Raw genomic sequence first — 24,157 nt, forward strand, 5'->3', positions numbered from 1 at the left:
AACTGTCCCAGAAGAGCATTCCATACATTACCCAGAAGCCCTCTGTCCTCTATACTGCAGCTGTGGACCTCTTACCCAGGCAAGATTAATAGCTTAACAATGCACAATATGGACTGACCCAATCCATTCAGCGCCATTGATGGATTTACTCCAACCTGTGTGCACATGCAATTATTGAGATGTGCTGATTGGCAACGTGCAAAACAACGGACATTTGTCATTTTATTGGAGACCAGAGCCCAAGAGGGAGTAATTCAGGGTGTTGTTTGAATGGAGAACTTTTGGGTGATACCTTTTTTAATTTTTTTTTTTTTTTTTAAAGATATTGATGACAAAGACCCAGTCCTGCTAGTTGGTGTAGTTGGTGATCAATGTAACAGTGAGTCTTTGAAGTTTGGAGTGATATGTTGAAAAGTTACCACTTTCAGCCCCCGGAGGAGCTGGATCTTCTCAGGCATCTGCGTGATTTGTATAAGTGCACAGCACTGATGGGAAGAGGCAGGCCTCTGGGGTATTTTAAAGAACATGGAGTCTCTGGGAAGTCCAGCATCTCGTCCCTCTTGAGATGAACCACCTCTGAGTTTGCACTCGAGCCATTTCTATCAACACGTATGATGACAACACGTCTCGAGTTGGACTGGGCGCTTGCAACTCTGGTTTTCCTTTCGTATGAAGTAAGTAAATAATTTGACACGGCAGGGTAGCGCTTTGGTGTTCGAGGGAAAGGGATGCCAAGTATGGGATTTCATTCCGTGGCCCGTTAAGATGTGGGAATGTTTGGGCCTGTGGAATGTGGCGTGGCTGACTTTCTTCTCATTCCCAGTATTAATAGCGTGGTTATTCCAGCGATCCTGTCTGTTTGATGAGCATAGATGTGACTCACGGAGATGAGCCCGTGGGCCAGACGAGAAGTGGGTCAGCAGTGGGTCGGTCCCCCCACCTCGACACAACCTTCTTCTTGAGCCAACAGAACATCTGCGTTGTTTAAGCTTCCCACACAGCAACTGGTGGACTTTCCTTGTGCAACATGTGGATGGCCATCTGAATACAGTTGCTGAAGCCTTTATGGACGTCTCGCAAGAAAGGGCTTTTTGTCTTGTTGGGCAGCCCAAAAAAGTGCTTCTGCAAACTTGCCTTGATTCGTCGTTAACTTCTACTAAGCTGTTTGCTTCTGCACGGGGTTTTGATTTCAATTTATGTTTGTATAACTCATGTCTGTGGTCCGTGACTTCGATATAGGGGTTTAACATGTTTCTAATAATTTCAAACTGCAACTGGCTGGGGAACTCAAGGCCGCTTCTTGGAGCTGCTCCATTCTGTTTTGATCAAAGCAAAAACTCAATCTAGAGGCCCAGTTGTAACAACCCCTTGGTACTTCATGTGGTTTGCTCCTCACATCGGAAAATGGCTTCTTTCCCCCCTTTTTTTAAATGAATCAAGCTAAATGAAATGGCTGTTAATGACATCCCTGGAGGATTGGAAACATTGCTCTCTCTCTCCCACCCCCACCCCTCCAATTTTTCCAGTGTAACCACTGAGGCATTTCCTCTTTATGGGTGAGGTGGGTTACTGTGCCTCGTGGCCCCGTTAAAGCCAACTGTGCTTATGTGTTTGTTTTGAATGAGGCTAGAAGCCAATAAGACCTCAGAGAATTCTCAAATGTTGGCAGGGAAAGAGTAGACAGTTTAAAGAGTTTATGATGTGATGATGTTGAAAGACTGCCACGTATAGGTGGTGGTTTGCTGTTTTTAAATGAAATGAAGTATGTTGGAGACGAAACAATATGGACAGCTCTGACAGCTTTTCAAGAACAACCACTTTGTAGCAGTTGAGTTCACACTGATGGGACATCAATGGACGGGAGATGGATATGAAAAACCTTCGATAACCATTGCCATTCTTCCCGATCTGTGTGCTTCACAAACACGATTGCTGACATCTTTGCAAACCTGGGGCGATTACATATAATGACGCGATCCTTGCATTGGCTGGCTGATGAATAGATTGGTTTGTAAACAAAAGAAAATGAAAAATGCCTCTCGGTCCAAATGCAATTGCATTTGCCCTGGAGACAGTCTGGCTATATTTAAGCAGCAGTGTTGACCACAAGATATTAAAGTAATTAATAATAATTGCAGTTGCGGTCAATTTGACCAGAGCTACTTTTGAATTGTTCATGAAGCTCCATGCCATGGAATGGGCTCAACCACACCTTCTTTACATTGTTCTGTCGCTCTAGTTCTAAGCTCGTTATATACAGTGAAACAAGTTTGAAGCCCCGTGCGCTTGAAGTCCATTGTCAATGTGTACAGATTGTAAAGCCCTCGGAGACGAATTTGTGATTTCGGGCTATACAAAATAAGCTGAATTGAAATTGTTGTTTTCCCGACGACTCCGTCTGGAGGCAGCGCTCCCAAACTGTATAGGTTTTCAGTCATCTCATCCTGACAGCCTCCACTATCTGATTGTAGGGCAGAAAGAAAGTGAAGCAAAGGAATGAGGAAAGTTTGGAGGAATGGTTAAAAGGTGTGTGTGTGTGTGTGTGTGTGTGTGTGTGTGTGTGTGTGTGTGTGTGTGTGTGTGTGGAGGAGGGATGGGGGGGGGGTGAAGGGAAGGAAAGGAAGGGTGTGTTCTGATCATTTGATTCAGGGCTCTTTTCCTGGAAGATGCACGTAGGCATAAGAGGCAGACGGCCCTCATCAGAAGCTGCCTGAAATCCCCAGAGAGTCTGTGGACGCAGCCATGATGTTGGTGTCAGTAACTGCCTCACCGTATTGCTTACTCAAAAATAGTCCTGTTACTATAGTGAAAGAAACAGAAACCAGAAAAAAAACATAATACTATCAGCTATACTGATAATATAGTTGCAGTCCAATACAATCACACAATTTTGCAAAAGCCTTTTCATTCTTATTCAGGAATTTGATGGACTAAAAAATGTTTTCTAAATAAATATGCATGTATTAAAACATATGTATTCTAAATAAAGCATGAATAAAATGTGTCACGTCTGCACAACGTCGAGGTCTTAAACTGGTTACCTCTACTGTTTATTTAACTGAAAACATTTTAGTGAGTTTCTTTGTGGTCATATACCTTGTCTGGTTATGGCAAAAATAATTAGGGTCATGTCGATATATCGTTTAATTCCTATTATTCTGAAATATATATTATTAAAAAGAATCCGTACTTGACATCTTAAAATCATTCTCTTCAATGAGTTCGATGAGCCAATCAGAGTGGCCTGAGAATGTTCTCAAGAGAGACCATGCGGTCATGGCTAAATATAGCTGTCGGTTGAAGACCGGATATGCCTCTATCCGTGCGTTTACATGATGGTATCAATTTGAATTTTGCTTTAGTCGGACTATGCTCTCTTTCGGGGCAACTGCTATTAGCCTAATATACATGGCAGTGAATAAATTGAATCATTGGCCGAAAGCATGTTATATCTGATACGATAGGTGGCGCTGTTTTCATTACATCTAGTGATGATACAGCCATCTCCGCTTGACTTCTTCACTCTTCATAATGGAGAGAACCCCGCTACCTTCGGTGGTTGTCGGGGAGCCAGCAGAGAGCAAACAGGGAACTAGCAGCAGCGCTAGCTGGCTACAGCGGGGAGCTAGCGGGGACACCCACCGAAGGTAGTATGGGCTTGTAATCCAACTTTTACGTTTGTTCGTTTCTGCCGGCCAGCTCCCGGCAGTGACAACTTATCGTCTCTTTCGACTTCCGGGTCAGGACCTAGAAGGGAGGGAGAGAGGGAGGAGGGCGGCGGGATCTGGAGCATGCGCAATGACGCATGGTCCAGTTCCTCATCCAATTCACCATTTACATGCCGTGATGACCGAACTATCAACCGAGTCAGATCGAGTTGTCCAGGGGTGTTAATCGGATCGTAGTCGGACCACAATTATTCGAACAAAGGTGTTTACATGAAAGGGATAATTCTATTTCAGTCCGATTTAAGCCAGTAATTCGAATGCATGTAACCACAGTCTATGACAGTGCTGGGCAAACTTTTTTGCACAGGGGCCATAATGAGTTTCATAATGAATTTTGACAGTCAGGCCGGACTTGCATAGTAAAGCTGCGTTCACACCAAATGCGTCACGAATGCTACTCGCGCCTGAAAGGGAACGTGGCGTGAATTCTACATGCATCGAAACATCAAACACCATCGTGCCTGGGTTTTATAATATTACTTTTTTGCAAACCATTCGCGTCTTTCCATTGACTTTGCATGTAATCTAATTGCGTCAAATGCCAACCTTTGGTGTGAACGCAGCATGTGCATGCTTGGTGGAAAAGTGCTGGCTGATATAGTATTCTTAGAACTGCAAGGGTTTCTTGTCAAATAAGATATACAGCCTTTGACCCACTTGAGTGAAAAAATATTTAGCAGTCCACTTCTCATTAAACACTTGGCACTCACCGCCGACTTTTTCGTTTCTTTGGTCAACTCATTGTTACAGAAGGGCTCAATGAAGGGGCTGGCAGGCAGAATCCTATATTACATGAGCATGCAGGGTGGCAAAGTCCTGTGGGTCTGATGTGTGTTCGTTAAGTAAAAATAATCTGGATTCAGCTGTCCATTAATTTTACAACTCTAAAACTCTTGTAGGACAAATCCTGTCTCCGGCAACAAAAAGTGACATGCCGAATTCAAATTACCGCAACACTTCAAAAGTTAACGCTTTACGGATTCTGAACACTAATAAGCGGAGCTTTCCACTGGTATACGGTACATTATAGGAAACGTAAAAAAAACGTGACAAGCTTGCCTCTCGGGAAGAGGTGGAAGTGAGCAGCGCCGAGAGGAGTAGGCTAGAATCGCAGCCTGATACACCAGGAGAAAGCACCGCACGTAAAGACCGCTGTAGCGCTTCTCCGTTCCGTTCCCAACAAAAGACAATGACGGCAACGGACCAGCCCAGATGTTTCTTAATGCTTATTTATTCCTCAGCGCTTTTTTACGCTGTTTGTGTGTGTGCTCTCCTGCAGCAGGAGGCGTTACAGCGGTCTTTACATGCCATGTGGTCGGAAGACAGCTGTGTGTGTACTGCCTGCCGTGTTCTGCTGCAAAAGAGCGCACACAAAAACAGCTTAAAAGAGCACTGAGCAATAAATAAGCATTAAGAAACATTGAATGCTGGTTTGTTGCCGTCATCGTGCTTTGGGAAACTCAAGACTATAACTTATAATGATTATTAATATATATTTTTTAAATCAAAATTTGTATTTTTTTAAATATTAAAATAATTATAAAATTATTATTATCTATGAGGTGCTCGTGTCACGATTTGAGCTTGCTCTTACTGGAGCTCATGGAAGAAATTTAAAGTTGCTCAGGCCAAAAGAGGCATCCAGCAGCCTACCTCCACTGTCAGCCCCCAGCAGTGATGTCCAAACCAAATCCTCTGGCCCATTGTCCAGGTCCACATGAAAGCTCCTCGCTGTACAGACTCCAGTGCTTCCCTTATGTTTACAGCTTTGGGGGGAGCACGACGGCAACACCGACACAGACACCTAGAATCACTTTTAATAGACTGCAAACCATTTTATTCACCGTAGGAATTTTCCTCGTTCATCCTGGTCGGTGTCTACATCCCACCTCAGGCCTGTGTGAGCGAGGCGCTTCAACACCTGGCTGAGCAGATCACCACAGTGAAGCACAAACACCCAGACTCCCTGCTCATTGTTCTTGGAGATTTTAACAGAGCAAACAGCAGCAAAGAACTGCCAAAATACAGACAGCACATCAACTGTAGCACCAGGGACAACAACACACTGGACCACTGCTACACTGCAATAAAGGATGCATATCACTCAGTCCCTCGTGCAGCTTTGGAGCTCTCTGATCACTGCCTGGTCCAGAAACTCAAATCTGCAAAGCTTATGGTGAAGACTGTGAAGAGATGGACTACAGAGGCTAAACTGGAGCTACAGTCCTGCTTTGCCTCCACTGATTGGAGTGTTTTTCGAGGCTGCTGCTAAAGACCTGGACGAGGTCACTGACACTGTGACATCATATATCAGCTTTTGTGAAGACATGTGTGTGCAGACTAAAACCTTATGCAAAAAAATCACATCCAGCACCCGGATTATAAGCACTGGTGCCCCACAGGGATGTGTCCTCTCCCCACTGCTCTTCTCCCTTTACACCAACGACTGCACTTCTGGGGACCCGTCTGTTAAACTCCTGAAATTCACAGACGATACAACGGTCATCGGCCTCATCAGGAACGATAACGAGTCTGCGAACAGACGGGAGGTTGAACAGCTGGTCCTCTGGTGTGGTCAGAACCACCTGGAGCGGAACAAGTCCAAGACTGTAGAGATGACAGTGGACTTGGGGAGGAGCCCCCCAATCCTCCCCCCCTCCTCCCCTCTGCTCTTCCATCACCGTGTAGTTTGGATCGGCCACCAAACAAGCTTTTCAAACTTTTTCTTTGAATAATATCATCTTGTGACTCCATCTGTGATTTTATAGATAACAGAATAAAGAACATTGCAATTACTTTCAAGTAAACCAGGTTGCTCCATCAGACTATTTTTTACTTATTTTTAATTGCAATCACTTCGAAAAAGAAAAATAACATTGTATATGTGCAAAAAAACCTAATATTTAGTTACTTTTAAATAGCTCATTGTAAAAAACAATAAGCTAATATTTTTTTTGACAAAACAGAATTAGTGCAAATATGTGAGCCATCAGGTTATATTAGTATTAGTGGCTGCTGTAAGCTGCTTTCCTTTACACATATTTTTAAAACGTGGTTGTAGATTTGATATGGCCGCTCTCAGTTCATGCTCCATGTTGATAAGAGTTTTCTGTTTCGAGAGACGGAACAGCAGAAAAAACCTCACGGAGACTTCTAGAGATTGACTTTTGACAAAACGGCAGGAATTGGCGAGTTTAACTTGTTAACGGCATAACTAAACATTTACCCGAAAGTACAAGCATTTCACCATGTATTTATTAATGACTTAGTTCTATGTCCGTGTACTTTGTACTTTTGTAGTGTGTGAAGCCAGCAGCTCATTGTTGGCTACAAGACACAAGCACTTCGAGCAGGAGAGCTGCTCCGGTAGCAGGAAAGCAACTCTGGGTTCAGAGAGCTGCTCTGGTGCTCCTTGCAGAAGAGCTACTGTTGCCATCTTCAACCTGGGAGCTTTTAAAACGCAGATATAGTTGTCTGCTTTTCACGCGGCATATTTTTCGACGCTCTCTGTCCGCTGCTGTGACTATGCTCAGTGCTCACCTGTATGCCCGCAAGCAGGGCTCTCAAGTGTCACGCATTGAGCGTGACTGTCACGCATTTCGGTCTTAAATCACGCCCTCCCGCCACACATCGTATTTCTCACGCTGAAAAAAAACTCCAGGCTATTTAATGTGCTGTAGCGCGCAGACATGACATGGTCGTGCACTGCCCTCACCACGGAGGAATCAACCTCCGTGTCCGTGCGCATGGGGCGGAAGTCGCACGACCACGTAGAAACATAAATGACAAGTTGTTGTGTACATACAATCAATAAAATATGGCCATTTAATTTATTTAATAACAGAAAAATGTATACCTGTTCTATAGGAAAGAGAACCGTAAATGACATTTTGTCATCTGGCGCTATAGAGAAAATGATTGGGGGGCGGGGGCTTTCTTCAGGGTGGGGCCCCGGCCCCTAATAACAGTAGAGGAAACACTGGACTCTTATGAAAGCGCCCGGCCTTCTGTGTGCTTGTAGCTTTCAGGACAGCGCAGGAATGCTTGGCATGCAAATGTACCGTGACATAACGGTAGTACCCCTTCGGTCCGCAACGGTCATTTGTCAGTTGAGCCTGAAATTCGCTACCAACCGCGGAGACATGCGCTTGGATAGACGAGTGATGTCACCCATCAAGAATGCTGGTCGCGATGCGTGCAGAGTGCGGTGCACTTGTTGTGTTTACATTCATTTGAACATTAATGGATATTGTCTATTAGTCACACCAGCTGGTTCACGATCACTTTAAACACGTCTTGTGAAGTGATCGTCCCATGGTGCTTGACCCCCGTGTAAATGATGCAGTGCCCTGGGTTAGCGTAAGACGGAACAAATTAAAATGTGTTTATATGTCTGTATGTGGGAATGGCTACCTGTACTGTATGTTGTACTACAGTGTAAACTTTGACCTGAGCAATCTAAGATGTATGACGTGTCCATGGCTTCCCCGAGGCCTGCTGCAGCGAGTGTGGGTGGGCCCCAGATCCAATGGGGTTCATGGGAGAATGGGTTTTCAGTGTCCCAGGTGATTTGGCTTGCAGCCAGTGGCATTGGAGAGGGTGGGCGAGGAGGGGGATATAATTGGGTAGGCCTATTAGTCATTGAACAGATAGGCAGACAGTAGAAAGGGAGGGAAGGGCATGTTGGAGAGGGCATGTCTGGGGCAACAGCACCCAAAAAGTGGCAGAGCCTAAATGTGTCCAATTGCTGGGTTGAATAGCTACTTCATGTCAAATTAAAGTGTGAGAGGTTCACTTCCTGTGACCTGTGAGTGTTCACATATGTTTCTCCATGTTGGCGTCCTGCGTCATGACGTCAGTAATCCTTTGTGGTGCGAGAGAAAGTAAGGATTTGTACTCGTGTATTGTGGTTTGTCAGAAATGGTGGGATGTTTGAAGGTTGGATCATTTCTTTAGCGTTCCAATTCTCACAATCTTTGTTTCAGACCTTGGGTTTTACATTACACTTTCTGCTCACACCTGCCAGATCACTACTGAGCAACTCTCAACAGAGATGGGAAAGAATTGATGTGGCTTACTCTTCAACTAATCCTGTCTTCAATTTTGACCCTATGATATTAAATTGGTGCATATAACATCTCTAATCAAACCTCCTTCTATGATCTTATTTATTTCTGACATTTCTTTGACAATAGCTATTGATTGGATTTACATTGTGCAATGTAAATCCTTAAGTGCCTTTTATGTAATAGTTTTGGTTGTTCCATGTGGAGTCCCCCCTTCCTCTTGCAGGCTTCCAACTGCATTTGATCAAAGGAAATGGCAGTCAATCATAAACTTTGTGTTACATTGTTGGACAATTGTTTTCTTTGTTATAACAACGTGAATCCATAAATTCTCTGCGATCGGGTTGCGCTCCTTTCATACTAAAAGAAGCTGCTTAACCTCGCTGTACAGCAGTAACCATAGGTGCCACCAGATCAGCCGGGTCTGAAACTTGAGGGATTTTAGTTGCCCGGTGCTTCCGTGACATCGGAAGCAGGGGTTGGCTCGGTCAGACGTGCGCTCCTCTCGCCAGCTGCATGCCAACATTTTGCCAGAACAACGACAATTCCTTAATCTGCCCTTCATTTCGCCAACTTGTTCGTGGCCGTGCCAGCGTGGCACTGCTCTGACATCTCTGGTGCTGAGTGCTTATGTAACCCTCCTCCACCAGGCCCAGCACCCTTGGAGGAATGGTCGTCATTTGTGGGACCCAGAAACAATGTGTGTGAGGGTAGGGGGGGGTGAGAAGGAAAAGAAAAGTGTGCCGCAGACTTCCTTCTGATCTTTTATTCAGTGCCTCTTTAAAATAATCCAGCTCTTTCTTCGGCATGCCTTTCTTCGCCTATTCTACTTGTTATTTGTTTCAAACCGGTTTATTACTGCATCTTGTATTTCCTGCCACATCACACTTGCCCTCCTTTCTTTGCCTCTCCGTATCTGCTCGGCATTAGTTGGGTGTAGAGAGCTCAATCGGAACCCATTCATCCGTCCATGTATTGCAAAGTCAGTTGGAGGTACTGGAGTGTGATGCGGGTAGAGAAGGCAGGAGGGTGACAGAGAGCATGATGCAGAAGCCCCAATGCAGGAGCTGCAGTGAGGAGGAGGGGGACGTGTAGAGTGGGAACATTATGTAAGTCTTTGGAGTTGGGCCCAATGAGGGATGGAATCAACAGGAGCTGGATTTGTTTAATTTGGTACTAAATATGAGATATACACCTCTTCTGCGTCTCGCCAAACATGATCGCACACCAGCAGCAGCCCTTCCCTCATCACTCCTCCTCCTCCTACACTGACCTACTTCCCGGCGCTGTGGATAAGGCGATGGAGTAGTGCGCTGAATGAGAAGTGGCAGCAGTATCTCCCTTTATCCCTGCCTCCCTCCCTCACCTCCTTCATCTCTCTGTCTCCCTCCCTCCGCTCAGACTCTTCAAACACACAGCAGCCAGCCGCCTCTCCTCTCTGCTTCTTTGTGTGTGTGTGTGTGTGTGTGAAAACCTTGAGTGGGTGTGTCTGACTTTTTTAGAGTGTGCGCACGTTGCGTTTGCCGCAGAAGCATGCGAGCGGGGAATTCGGTGCGCTTTTCTGCAGACCTGGACCTAAATTCTAGACCTGTCACAAATCTCTGTGCGCCTCTACTTGCACCTCCCGCACTGACACGGATGTTTTTTAATTAGCACCAACCCGCAAAGATCCACAGGTTTTCACTCAGTGCGTTTACATGCTGGTAATAATTCGAATCTTGCTTTAGTCGGACTATGCTCTCTCTCGGGGCAACTGCTGTTATCCGAATATACATGGCAGTGAATAAATCGAATCATTGGCCGAATGCATGTCATATCCGATACGACAGGTGGCGCTGTTTTCATTACATGTAGTGGTGATACAGCCATCTCCGCTTGACCTCTTCACTCTTCATAATGGAGAGAACCCCGCTAGCTTCGGTGGTTGTCGGGGAGCTAGCGCAGAGCAAACAGGGAACTAGCAGCAGCGCTAGCTGGCTACATCAGGGAGCTAGCAGAGACACCCACCGAAGGTAGTATCGGCTCGTAACCCGACTTTTACGTTTGTTTGTTTCTGCCGGCCGTGACAACTTATCGTCTCTTTCGACTTCCGGGTCACGACCTGGGAGGGCGGGAGGGAGGAGGCGGCGGGATCTTGAGCATGCGCACAAACGCATTGTCCAGTTCCGATCCGATTCAGCGTATACATGCAGCGTTATTCGAATTATCAATCGAATCGAATCGAGTTATCCAGGGGTGTTAATCGGATCGTAGTCGGACCGCAGTTATTCGAATAAAGGTGTTTACATGAACTGGATAATTCGATTTTAGTCGGACTAAGCCAGTTATTCGAATCCATGTAACCGCACTGACTCTCTGTGACAGTTTCCTCTTCCGTGCACATATCTGCTTCTCGGTGATGAGCTGTGTGTGTGTAAGAGGAGGAGGAGGAGGTTTGTATGCAGTTGTATTTAACAGCGTGCGCATTGGATGTGCGTTGGCTTGGTGACACGAAAGAGACTGAAGAGGAAACGACAGAAGAGCAAGTATGGAAACAAGGGTCAATTCATCCGCCTGGTCCTTCTTCAGGGTAGCAGTACAAAAAGCAGCACTTGGTCATTACGTTGGGAGCGCAGAGACTCAAAGGAACAGGAGAGTAGGATATGTTGGGATTATGGACGGCAGAACGACACGCAAGGAGCAGCAAGGGAAAAAATGACAGATGTTACTGTCAGGAAGAGGGGGAGGGGGTTGATGGAGGAAAATGTCACTCCATTTCACTCTGAAAAGAGAGGAGTAATGGGACAGCAAGTTGTGGGGGTAGGGCCGATGGGGGTTGGATCAAAAAGAAAAGCTGGGCCATAAGAGGGGCTCTCAGGGCACATATGTCGGTGGACCTGGTCAATTTGGATTGTGTTTGTGTGGTGACTCCACCATACGAAGGATGGCAAAGGTCTACCTTTTGTTTATTTACAGTACGCACAGTATTTCTGTACTGTACACTGTGTGCACGTGTGTTTGAATTCCGTGGTCTATTTCCCCTGCTCCTCCCACCCACCCCACCCCTACTCCCCTCCCCACCCCTCACCTCCACCCCCCGTAGAGCGGCCTCTGTTCCATTAGGCTTCGACAGCTGTCCACAGCGGTGACACTGAAGCCTGATTTATACTCAGGTTTTACACAGAGGCACAAGCACGAAAGACACGAAAGAGTATGTTTCGCCCTTTAATCACCACCGTAAAGATTTGGCAGCAGTTCATACCCTATCTTAAAGTAATAGAAATGATAAAAAGCAGTCGTAGGAGAGTTGTTTTCGATGTAAATGCATGGAAAATAATCTCCATCATTTACCATCTTGGAGTGGGCTTTTTTTTTACGTTTCCTTTTTCCCCACTGATGCACTGAATGCTTATCTTTACGTTCATCTGTGATCAACCTGCCTTGCCTCAGCCACATCTAGTTTAATATAAGTCAGCAGGGCATCTGCAACTTATTGCGCACAATAACTTGTGAGCTTTGTCTTACATTTATGAGCACTGTTCCTCTGTTGGGGATGAACCAGATAGCACTGTTATTTTGATGCAATTTCACGATGTCTAGCAGGGACTTATTTTGTTGGGCAATGTTTCCATTGGCAAAAATGCACAACTGCCCCGGATCCTCAAGGGCCTGGGCAAACTGTCAACAGTGTTATAGAATGTCAACAGGGTTATATTCCATAATGATGTAGCCAATAGGAAGAACCATATTCCTAACAACCATCCATAGGGTGTTGTTGGACATCTCAACACTAAAACAAACCTCCCTGAAAATATTTGTCTCACAAAGTGCTAAACTATTTGGTCCAATTTACTCTCATTCTCATGTGCATTTCTGGTCACTGAAGCGGTCCCTCATGTCTACACTGGCCTTCCTAAACTGATTCCATGTACAAGCTGGAAACAGGATTTACAGTCCCTGTGCTGAGCAACGATGCATTCCAATGTCCAGCCAAAGCTAATATGAGGGGTTCAGGAGTCTGAGTTAGTCAAGTGAATCAGGAATGTTCAAAGTTATTTTAGTTACAAAAATCCGTTGAGAGTAATATCAGAGTGAATTTTTGTATGAAAAGGACTTCATTGTATTATATTGTCTTCATTTTTCCTGCTCTGACTGCTGAAGTTTATTGTTGGCTTCAGCTGCAACAAGGACTGGATTTGGTCTGTAGTCTTTTTCATTCATGTTGGACTGTGGTCTCTTCACAGGAATTACAGCAACCAAAAAATGGTTTCGGCTTGTGAGTATTGTTTCACAGGAATAATATGTAATGTCTTTTTATTAAATCATAAAATGACCATAAACCATCAGAGATTAAGAAAAAATGGAAATACTCGCAACTACGCTACAATCATAACGTTCGAACCTGTGCAATTTCCATTCAGCTGCGTAAACACCTGGTTTTGTTTTTCGGCCGATGTGATCACGCACACGGCCCGTTCTTAGAGCCATGGAAGCAAGCAGGCTAACAAAAGTTTGTCAAAGGTGACCTTATAGTCACCTTTGCCCTGGAGCAGATTAATCTCTCTCTGATTTAATTTTGTTTTGGTGGGGGGAGTTCAGGGATTGTCACCTCCGTTGTGCAGTATCAAATGTGCCTCACACACATTTACAAGATGCCTAGCGTGCTATAATTAAGACACTGATGCAATGACTATGAAACACATTTCAAGGTGATTATACAGAATAATTTAAGATGCAGAACTTGCATTTCCATGTTGGAAAAAGCCAAAGAGAAACTTTGGTTGCTTTTCCTTTGAAATAGCCTCCAGTTTTCATTCATAGCTGTGCAACGCCCTGCTTGCCTCGACTGGGATGGCGGACTCAAAGACGCGGAAAAAGCAACTGAGCAAACGATAAAGGGGCAAAATGGAAACGTGGTGTTAGTATTTTTTTCTCCTTTTAAGCTCCTGTCGAGGGCCCAGCGCATTCATAAAGAATTTACCATCGGGCTATTTTTAAACCGTGCAGTGAGAACTCCCACACTGAACAAATGTGTGAGAGAGAGATTTACAGAGAGAGAGAGCGGGCGATGGAGAAGAGTCATGGTCGGTAGAGATGTAGTAGATTGTGGCTTCTCGTAGAAACAGAAATCATAAACTTTCACTGCCATATTAAACAGATGGCTGCAAAGCTCCAGCCGTGACTAAATACTTGTTTGGTTATGTACAAAAATCAATAAAAATATAACATTTAGAAAGGGAATGGATGTATTTGCCTTTTTTAAATATCTGCTTCTATTGCTCTTGGTTCCATGCGCTTGGATTGTATTTCACATAAATAGCTTCGAAATGAATTTCTCGGTCAACCCTTTTTGCTGGATTTGCATGACGGTGGTATTTGCATAACAGACTTGAGGTCCATTCATTCACAAAAGCAGTAAACTGCCGCATAAAGAACTTAAAAGGCATAAAGGCTTTGGCAACTGTGCGACCCGGCTGTGGGTGTGTGCTCACATTGTGGTTGATTGGTCGTAATATGGTGTAGCGAGTGTGTTATTCATACAGTAAGAAGACCACCCATATCCTTTTCGTAGCATTGAGGAAATCCTCTTGTGTGTCTGAGGCCTATTCAGTGCCCTGCTCCTGTTGTAGTGGGTGTCATCCGCTACCGCCTATATATATATACACACGCGCACACACACTGTGTCCACTCTATTGAAGGAGTGAGGGCTCTGCAGAGGCAGCTCTCGGTGCGAAGCCGCACAAACAGCACACACGCTGCGAATGGCACCATTGTAGCACACAGACAAGAGGTGTCTTTGTCCGGCCATGAGAGCAACCGATGTCAAGATGAGGATATGATGGCGGGCCCCTGCTGTTACCGGACCCTCTCTCGTGTCCCGGCCCTGGCACAGGTTCACACAGATAGTTGAGGGAATAAAGACGATTTGGAAAAATTGAATAGGTTAAATCAACGGTTGGCTTTCGAGTGATTGTCCCTACTCGGCCAGTATTTCTAGCATTTTGTGACGTCATGAGAAAATCCAAGCACAGAGTTGATACATTTCTTAAGGTGGCATTCCCCCCTGCCCCCTCTTCTCTCTTCCCCCCAAACCCTCTTTGTTGAGCTGTGGAGGCTGTTGCAGATCATGTATCTTCCTGTGTTTGTTCCAAACAAACTGCGGCTGCCGGAAATATAAATTGCTCCACTTCCTGTGCTCAGCAAGCCCTTTCTGTCAAAAGAAAAATTGATGTGCGTGTGTGCATGCACGCTAATGCAAGGCCTTCATAAACTGAGTATAGTCTCTGTGGTGCTACTTGATGACTGACAATCAAATTGATCAATGATCGTACAGTGGCATTATGACATTTAACACGCTATCAAAATGCATTGCATGCCATTGAGAGTACTTCTTTATGACAGCTTGCATTGTCAAAGTCTCTGTAAGCTTTTTAACTCTCTCTCCTCTCTCTTCTAGATCATGGCCCCTAGATAGCGTCCTCGTCCTCCTCTCCACTCCCCCTCCCTGCCCCTTGGCCCCTTCCTCTACCTCCCCTGGTTCCCGGGACCATCACTGCCACCTGTGTCACCACAGCCGTCATGCCGCCCAGGAAGAGGACGCGGCCGGGCCTGGGCTTCCTGTGCTGTTTCGGCAGCAGCGAGCCTCCGGAGATCAACCTTAAGGACAGCGTGCCCCTACAGCTGCTGGAGTTCAGTGCCCCCATGCCGCCCGCCGAGGAGCTGCATGCTCGTTTCTCCGAACTGGTGGTAAGTAAAGATGTAGCGGGGTAAATGAAGGAATTCTTAGATTGTCACTCATAGCAAATGCTTGCCCCCTGACCGATCTAACCAGTGAGGCCTTAAGCTGAAGTCTTAACATAGACCACTTGGACTGGTGGTAAGGCCGTGTGTTATACACCTGCTTTATTTAGTTTGGTTTAATTGAACCTTGCAGAGTTTACCCCACTTGGTGGTGTTCTTTTGGCCAGTTAGCAATCCCACTCTGGTGTGCACTATAACAATTGGACCAGGACTACCTCTTAAACAAGGTCTCGGTCTGGTTGTTCTGGCACCAGAGTTATAAATTAACTCTGGTTGGGTTTGTTACTCATTTGTGGTAATAACATGATTCAATCTCTATCCGACCCAACTGGAAGAAGCCTTGCATCTTCTTTGGATTGAACGAGCTCCCATAGACAGCCGCTCATGACAAACTGGTCCCTGACCTGGACCAGAACAAACCTATAGGTCTGAGGACGCCCTTAGATTCAGCATCCTTTTAGGGGTTACAATAGCGGAGTAGGGTCACTCTCAGTGAACGACTGAATCCAACTGCAACATGACGCCAAGTGGTGTCAAGGACTACATAACAAATCAGTATGTCTTCCATGTTAACTAGCTGCCTGCTGTTTAGCAGTTACTGTGGATTTATTTTGAACAGTATACTGAGGATAGTTTCCATAATGCTTCCTGTAGGATCAGAACCTATGGCAGCACACGTTGTGGGTAGTGTAGAGCGAGTAGTTGGATAATGTGCTTATCTACCTGAAACCATCCAATGAGTCTGTTTAATGAGCACGTTCAACTTAATTGTGATACTGTTTTTGGATACTGCGCCAAAATGAGTCACCATGAAGAAATGCTGCTCATTAGAGTAAAGTATATGGAGTTGGCTCAAAACAACAATGTAAATCCTGAAATGCTCTCTTTCCTACTGCCGAGCAGTCCAGTTATTTCCCCTTACCGAACAGGATTAGGAGATGGCAATTGGAAGGGGATGGCCATTGGAAGGGCTCGGGTCTTGTGGAGTGCGTCTTGATGGTTGGATGAGACCTCGCCCCCCCAACCCTATTCCACAAACTCAGAAGCTCATCCTTTTCACTAAGCAGCCCGCCCTTGTGTGCCGGTTCCCATCTCGTGCATAGATCACACTTGTTGGCAGAGGTTGCTGGTCCCTCTGTACTGGTGCCAGACTGGCATGTACCCATGGTGCGAGAAGCGATCAGGCCACAGCTGTGAGAATGGAGAAGTCGACTGTAGTTTTCAGTTGCCATGCGAGCTGGATCTGGCGTTGCTAGAAGAACAGTGCTTTTCGGTTTGGGTCCATCTTTGCGCCTCCGCTGTGCTCCCTCGACCTCTGATTTCCTTCCTTCTCTCTCTCTCTCTCTCTCTCTCTCTCTCTCTCTCTCTCTCTCTCTCTCTCTCTCTCTCTCTCTCTTTCTCTTTCTCTGCAACGTGTTCAGCAGTACGGCTTCAGCCTTTTCCTCTGCCTCTGTCACGGAGCGCTACACTTCACCGTCTGCACGATATAGCACTCCTCCAACTGTCACAATCAATTCAGGAGATAAAGTGAAATTCCATTTGGGATGGATAGGAAATGATTCGCTATTATCAAGGCAGATGTTTTTCCACTATGGATCCTTTCCCTGTTTTTCCTGCTAATTGACCTAGCTTGATCCTGAATGTGCTGTCTCTGCTCCATTCTAATCCCCGGAAATGCCATTAAACCTCAGTAGCCTCAGTGTATTTTTTGGCTTGATTACAGAAAATTAAAAGTTAGGATTGTTGCAATCAAGACGTTGATCCCCTCAATCCTGATTGCATGCCCTTCCAGCTGTGCATTAACTAAAGCTTACTTCTAGTGAACAAGCAGGTTGTCATTTTAGAAACTTGGTGCTCCTACGTGGTCTGAAATTTTGGAAAAGGGAACAGAGATGAGTACTGCTGCAAGTTAAAAGACAAGATAAAATGATGGCTTTCACATGGGAGTGCTGAGCCAAATCACAGCAGCCCTCATGGTTCAGAGGACTGAATGACCCACAGCTTATGTTGGGGGTCAGCGTCTGGGCATGCAAGGATGCTTGAGAAGCAGCCAGAATGGTGTATCTTCCATTTAAAAACCTCTTGACTTGCAGTTTGTGTTTTTCGACCCAGGAAAGAAAGCAGATTTGGCATTGTGTTATTGGATCTGGGCCCTTACACATGTTGTGGATCGATTATTCTTCAGATGCTGGTTGGATGGCCACACTTGTGGTGTCACTCAGACGTTTGGTCTCTGGGGTCGTGTCTATGTGAGGCTCTGGTTCCTCCTGTCAGCATTGCATCTAGGAGGAGATAAAAGTCCAACTGTGTGTGTGTGTGTGTGTGTGTGTGTGTGTGTGTGTGTGTGTGTGTTACATCAATCTATCCGTTCTTTAAGTCACTTCCTGTGCTCTCCTTTTGAGGAAGAATCTCTGAAACCAAAAGGAACACATATTTAATATTTTTGGTTTCATGATGGCCACCCAATATTTTGAGTTGTAATCACATATCAATCCACTACGAGCATCACGATAGGATATTGGATCCTGTATATGTTCTTAAATCTAGTAGACTAGAAGCTGGTGACATAATGTTGGATGTAACAGTCCCACTGTTCTCATTGCATAAACTCAAATTTAAGGCACATGGCATTGTGTTACTTAAACTATTGATGTGTTCGTATTAAATAATACGTTGAATTAAAAAAATCTCAATATATTACCTTGCTTGTTTACTTATTGAATTGTAATCCTTGTACTGTGATACATATTGAATCATTCGCCTGGGGAGCAACGCGATCCAGCCAAAGGGGTGCTTAAAGGTCCCTCAAGCCTTCAGTCCATCAAAATGCACAATATTTCACTAGGGTCATTGACATAACAGTTTGATTCATGTGAGACTTGATTGGCTAGCCATTGCACGCACTGCTCCTACCAACTATGATCCCCTTGCCAAGCTGCTGGTCCCCCCCCTCTGTACTTCTGTTTTACCGATCCAGCTGCTGACACGTTGATACATTGAACCAGTCGTCCAGAAATCAGCAGGACCAAAACCTGGGGCAGTCACTCTGTCTGGACACAGCGCTGATGTAAAGAAGGCAAATGTAGCGAGGCAAAGAGCTGTGATCCGGAGGGGATGAATAAAAATGGAGCATAACATGACATAGTGCATTTCCATGGCAACAGGAGACGAGATTATTGTTATGAAAGCCTTTCCTGAGGAGGAGAGTGAAACTTGATGGAGCCTCTGGAGTGGGAGCGACAGATCTGGGCCGAACGGAGGAGTAAACTGCCTTCACGTTTCCTTGCTTCCATAATGGGGGTCCTCCACTAGAGACTGCATGGTGTACACTCAGATGCCAGCGTTAGCCGGACAGAAGACTTTAGAAAATGCCATGATCGTGTGGTCGTGGCGGTAAACCACCGCACCTTCTCAAACGTACAACCTCTGAGCAATCTCTACTGACGTCTCTGCTACTTTGTGAAAAAAATGCATGGGCGCGAAATACGTCATGTAGCAAATAGATGACTTATTGTCCTTAGTGTGTACCCGACCAAACTAATATTGCAGCAGAAGCATGTGTGGGATCCATCTTTAGACCCCCTAGTGTAAACACTCTCTCTCTTCCGCCAAATGTGCAACAACTCATCCTGCAGGAACGCCTGAGCTTGCTTCCAAGTTCGCCATGGACCCGTAGGAAAGCCACCTATTTCGACAACCCATTGCAAGCCTGGAAGCGATTGCCACTGATTTTAGACGTGGTGTGCAAAGGCCACATCAGACGTGCAAATGTATCACATCAATTAAACCACACATTTGCAGCTGGCTGCAGAATGTCTTGATCGCAATTGCGTGCCGCTGATCCAGGTTCGTTTTGTGTATGCGTGGTGGTGGTTGATTGCATTGTAAACTGTTTGTTTCCACCACCGTTTTAAGGCTTGCACGCATAGTTGATATATATAGGCCATGTGTGAAGTTTGGCAGCGCTTCAAGAAGTGACAGCTTTATTTTTGCTTTGTCAAGGTCAAATGTATTACCACCACATGTGAAGTTGATCTCATACTTAGAAGATGGATGATGGAGGATGTTGGACACATGCATCACTGGTGACAGTTTCTTCAAGAAGAAGAAAATGCAAGGACATGTTTGCTAGACGTGCATTTACAATTTACAACTCTACTTGTCATCCAAGACCATGACCTCTGCCAACCTCTCCACTCTCACCACCTGTCTCAATGAAATAAAATTATAGCTGCAAGAAAACTTTCTCAAACTCAACGCCAACAAATCTGAAATACTCATCATCGGACCAAACACCCTCACCCGCTCCGCCCGGACCTTTGCTCTGAACACTGACGGCTCCGTTGTCACTCTCTCCACACAGGTCCACGACCTCGGCATCATCTTCGACCCCAGCCTCTCTTTTCTCCCCCACGCCAACCACATCACCAAAACTGCCTTCTTTCACCTCAGGAACATTGCACGCCTCCGACCCTCCCTGTCCTCTGCCACCATCAAAATTCTTATTCACGCCATCATAACATCTAGACTCGACGACTGCAACAGTATCCTCTACGGCTACCAAAATCCTCAATAAATTTCAATATGTCCAAAACTCTGCCGCCCGACTGCTCACCTCCACCCGACGCAATGATCATATCACACCGGTCCTACACAACCTCCACTGGCTTCCCGTCAAGTACGGGATAGACTGCAAACTGCTACTAATCACCTACAAGTCCCTCAACAACCTGGCCCCTTCCTACTTGCTGACCTCCTCCCCCTCCACGCCCCAACCCGTTGCCTCACGTCTGCCGGCACAACCACTCTAAAGATCATCAGGACCAAGCACCAGACCTGGGGCGACGGGGCCTTCTGAGCTGCTGCACCCCACCTCTGGAACGCCCTCCCCATCCACATCCGTCAGGCTCCCACCCTACAAGCAAGCCCTCAAAACACATCTCTTCCAACTTGCTTTCACCTGATAAACCTCTGCACCTGCCCTATTATTATTATTATTATTATTATTATTATTATTATTATTATTATTATTATTATAATGAACCACACATGCCATTGTTTCCTGTTGAACGCAACTGAGCAGTGCCACTGAAGTGTTAAAAAAGACAAGTAAATAGTGGTTTAAAAAATGCCACAGATTAAGGGCACTCGGGGTAGATCATCTACTGTATTTTTTGCATAGAGGTTTTAAACGGATGCCCCAAATTGCATCTGCGATTTATTAAAAGGAATACCCCCGTCTTTAACCCGTCTGTGTTAAGATGAGCGAGAATATAATGTACTGTATACCTCGCTAAACTGGTGCAACGGAATCAGGTCTCAGAGAGCAACATCTGGCGAGCACAGAGCCGGCAGACGTCAGATTAGTGAGTGTTCTCTCTGCCCTCTTTTTTTCTATCCGAAAAAGTGTTCCCTGTGTGGGAGCCTCATTCTTTCTTTCTGCGTCTCGTAATTTGGGATGGTTTAATCCAACCACTCCAGGCAGCGGTCCAGCTGTGCAGCGCTGGCGGCTGAATCTGCGTGCCACAACCTCTTAATAGCGTCCACTCCCAAAACACAGTCCAAACCAGCCTCTGTCAAACATAAAATCCTCTCCTAATGTTCCCTCCGGTGTGACTTTCGAGCCGGACGCCAATCAAAAGAAATGGGGAATGGAAATGTTCTCCACCCTGCGAGCTGTGGTGAGCGAGTTTCCTCCGCAGCTTACGCCCTGGGATGCACCATCTTTCCTTTCCTTTTCCCTCCCTGTCCAACCAGCTTTCCCATTTCTAATGGTCTCCTCCTACTTCTGCTGTGAAGCCAGCTCTCACTGCCCTCAGTCGGTCGGCCTTATCATTGAAGTGGTCAAGCCTTGTTTGGACGAAGGGAGAGGCAGCAGTGACTGACTCTTCAAAGAGAAGCTTCTTTGACTCATCTGAACGCTGCAAAGTGGTGTGCGTGTGTCGATTAGTTATGGGACAGAGTAGAGCGAGTAGAATTTAGAGGAGTAAGAATTTGGTCTTTGACCTTTTTATGATGATTGTCTTTGCCTTGTGAGGCTGGGCCTGGTGTAGCTGACACACACACACACACACACACACACACACACACACACACACACACACACACACACACACACAGAAACTCGTTTGGGTCAATAATGGCAGCTACAGCTTCCTGTGGGTTCACTGTATGCCTCATATGACTTCCTGCCATCTTGCTCGTCTTTCCTCTCCCTTTCTGTCTCGTCCAGAGATTGCTTCAGGATGGATGGATGGATGGATGGATGGATGGATGGATGGATGGATGTATCAATGGCGCGCCATGAAAATGATCACTACGCCAGCTTTAGAGTTTAATAGCTGATTGCGTCTCCCCCCGTGTGCTAGTTAGCTCATGAGCTAACAGCGAGCTATGCAGAACTTTCCAGTTTCCATCATGCGTGTCTCACAAGCAGAGTGAGATGCCGCCAGTAGGTGTTACATAAACCTAATCCCAATCTCCTTTGTTTTTTTACGTCTCCATTCTCCCATTGGGAACTGTGTGTTCAAAATGGTCAGCATCTAATGTTGACTTATGGAAAGGGTTTATAGAGGGGTCAAAATGTCCGCCACCGAGCCCTCAGGCACTCCACAATTTGACAATGGGACACCCCTAAACCCTCAAGGACTTCACGGGAGCGCGCCTCAAAGTCCGTGAGTCCGTAAGGGTGGAGATTGGGATTGGGCCCTAGAGTTCACTGGGAATAGTCTCCACCTCAAATCTCGGGGAAATGCCACTTCACAGACGCACATGTGTGAAAAGGATGTCATTCTTTGGACCACACACATTTCCCATCAAGGTGTAGCTTTACACATTCCCAGTCAGTTGTCACTGGGACACTCCCACTCCTCCCTTAAAGGATAGCCAGTCACTCACACCTTCTCACTTGCTGACCCCTCTATCCTCTTGTATATTTAGTTTCTCTCACATTTTGGTATTAGTTATCCTCGCTTGCATATTTATCTCAGAGCACTTGAAGTAGGCATACAGTAGTCCAAACAGAAGCAGGTATTAAGGTTCCCCTACTCCGCTCTGACTTTACTCCTATGAGTCTTTAGGCCTTTGTCATTACGGGGTTTGTAGTATTCATGTATTCGTTGCATAAGTATGCTCATCTTCACCTCTAAGATCTCTGGGTGATTCCTGCTCTGAAAGTTTGCCATTTAGATGACTTGCTAAGCATGTTGGGAAACACACAGTTAGATGGTGGGTGTCTGGCAGTGTTTAGCCTAGCTTAGCATCGAGACTTGAGTGAGAGTAAACGGCTAGTCTGGCTCTTATAAAAACATCTCAAAGAAGTGTCAAAGTGTTTAGAGAAATAGACATTTTGAACGACAGGGTCAGTCGGTGTGCATAGCAGTCAAAGCTCAAAACATGGTTTTGAGGGTTTGTAACATTATTCAACAGGCAGCTGTGGAGGAAATATGAAAGTAGAGGTTGAGCACCTGAGGTATGCATATCTTTCCCTCTCGGGCAGCAGGTGTTACAATATTAGTTTTGGTTTATGTGAATTCCCAACTGGAACATGTTGGCGAAGGCAGATGGGGACACACCAAGAGGTTTCACACAGCCGAGCGGTTCGGTTTTGTTTTGGAGGTTTGAGAGACGCCTGGCTTTTTTTTTTGGGGTGTAACAATGTCTGGGCCTTGGGGAAAGGACGTGTGATGTAGTGTCGGTGTGAGTGGAGAAGGCGTTCTGGGTGGTAGGGGTGTAAAAAGAAATGGTGAAAGATTGCAGAACTGGAACGAAAGGTTCTCTTGTTGGCATGACATGATCATTCCTCCACCCACCCGAACCTCATCCTCCACCCCCTTAACTCCATCTCTCCGTTTCTTCGGTTCAACTGCAGACCGGTGCCACTTCTGCCTGGCAGGACCTAAATAAAACATGCAGTTCTCATTTTGAACTCTCCAGATACATTAGCCCTCGGCCCACCCTGCCACTCCTTTCCTGTTTTCCGGTTCTTGCATCAAAATCTTATGTAATCTTCTATCTATTTCTAAATGGAATTCTTGAAAAAGAACAGACTAACAGTACCAGCTATTGTGGGATGAGCTGAGATGCCTGAGGAGAAGATGGAGAGAGCAGAGAGATCAGTTGCTGGGCTCAGCTCCCATCTGGTTAAAATCCAAAGAGGTCTCTTTCTCACTGATTTCCCTACCAGTTTCAAGTCTCAGCTCCTCCCAACAGCAGCAGCTTGGACGGCAGGGCTTTAACCCGGCGACCAGGTGGAGTGCCAGAGACAGGCTTCTCTGCCTTTTTGTTTTTAAGCCCGAGGATGTGGAGGGGGAGTTGTTAGAAGCCGACCCACCACATGACGACTAGTTTTCTGCCCGACACTTGAATACCGGCACCGTGCGTTTATCGTAGCAGGTAATGCAGACCCAGGACGACGGTGTCCGGGTGTGAGTCACAATACATCGTTGAATTCCTGCTGGCAAAATAAAAAAAAGGCTTTGACCAAAGATTCTAAAGCTTCTTTGTGGTTTCTATCTGCAATAGACCCCTTGAAGTTTACACCCTTCAGATTTCCCCCTCTTTTTGCCACAATAATGCTGCTGC

At 45.8% G+C, this 24,157-nt stretch overlaps 1 protein-coding gene across 3 annotated transcripts in view; it reads left to right on the forward strand.

The window, feature by feature from the left end:
- Nucleotides 1–24,157, forward strand: part of daam2 (dishevelled associated activator of morphogenesis 2) — a 97,680-nt gene that overhangs the window by 21,545 nt on the left and 51,978 nt on the right. For all 3 annotated transcript variants that reach the window (XM_068579760.1, XM_068579758.1, XM_068579759.1), the window contains one exon: nt 15,231–15,520. In XM_068579760.1, coding sequence (XP_068435861.1) covers nt 15,353–15,520 — 168 coding nt within the window. In that variant the 5' untranslated portion in view covers nt 15,231–15,352. The remainder of the gene's footprint in view (nt 1–15,230; nt 15,521–24,157) is intronic.

This window comes from Clinocottus analis, unplaced genomic scaffold (genome assembly GCF_023055335.1).
Source record: "Clinocottus analis isolate CAN_PGR_092001 unplaced genomic scaffold, fCliAna1.0.p SCAF_17, whole genome shotgun sequence".
Classification (NCBI taxonomy): Eukaryota; Metazoa; Chordata; class Actinopteri; order Perciformes; family Cottidae; genus Clinocottus; species Clinocottus analis.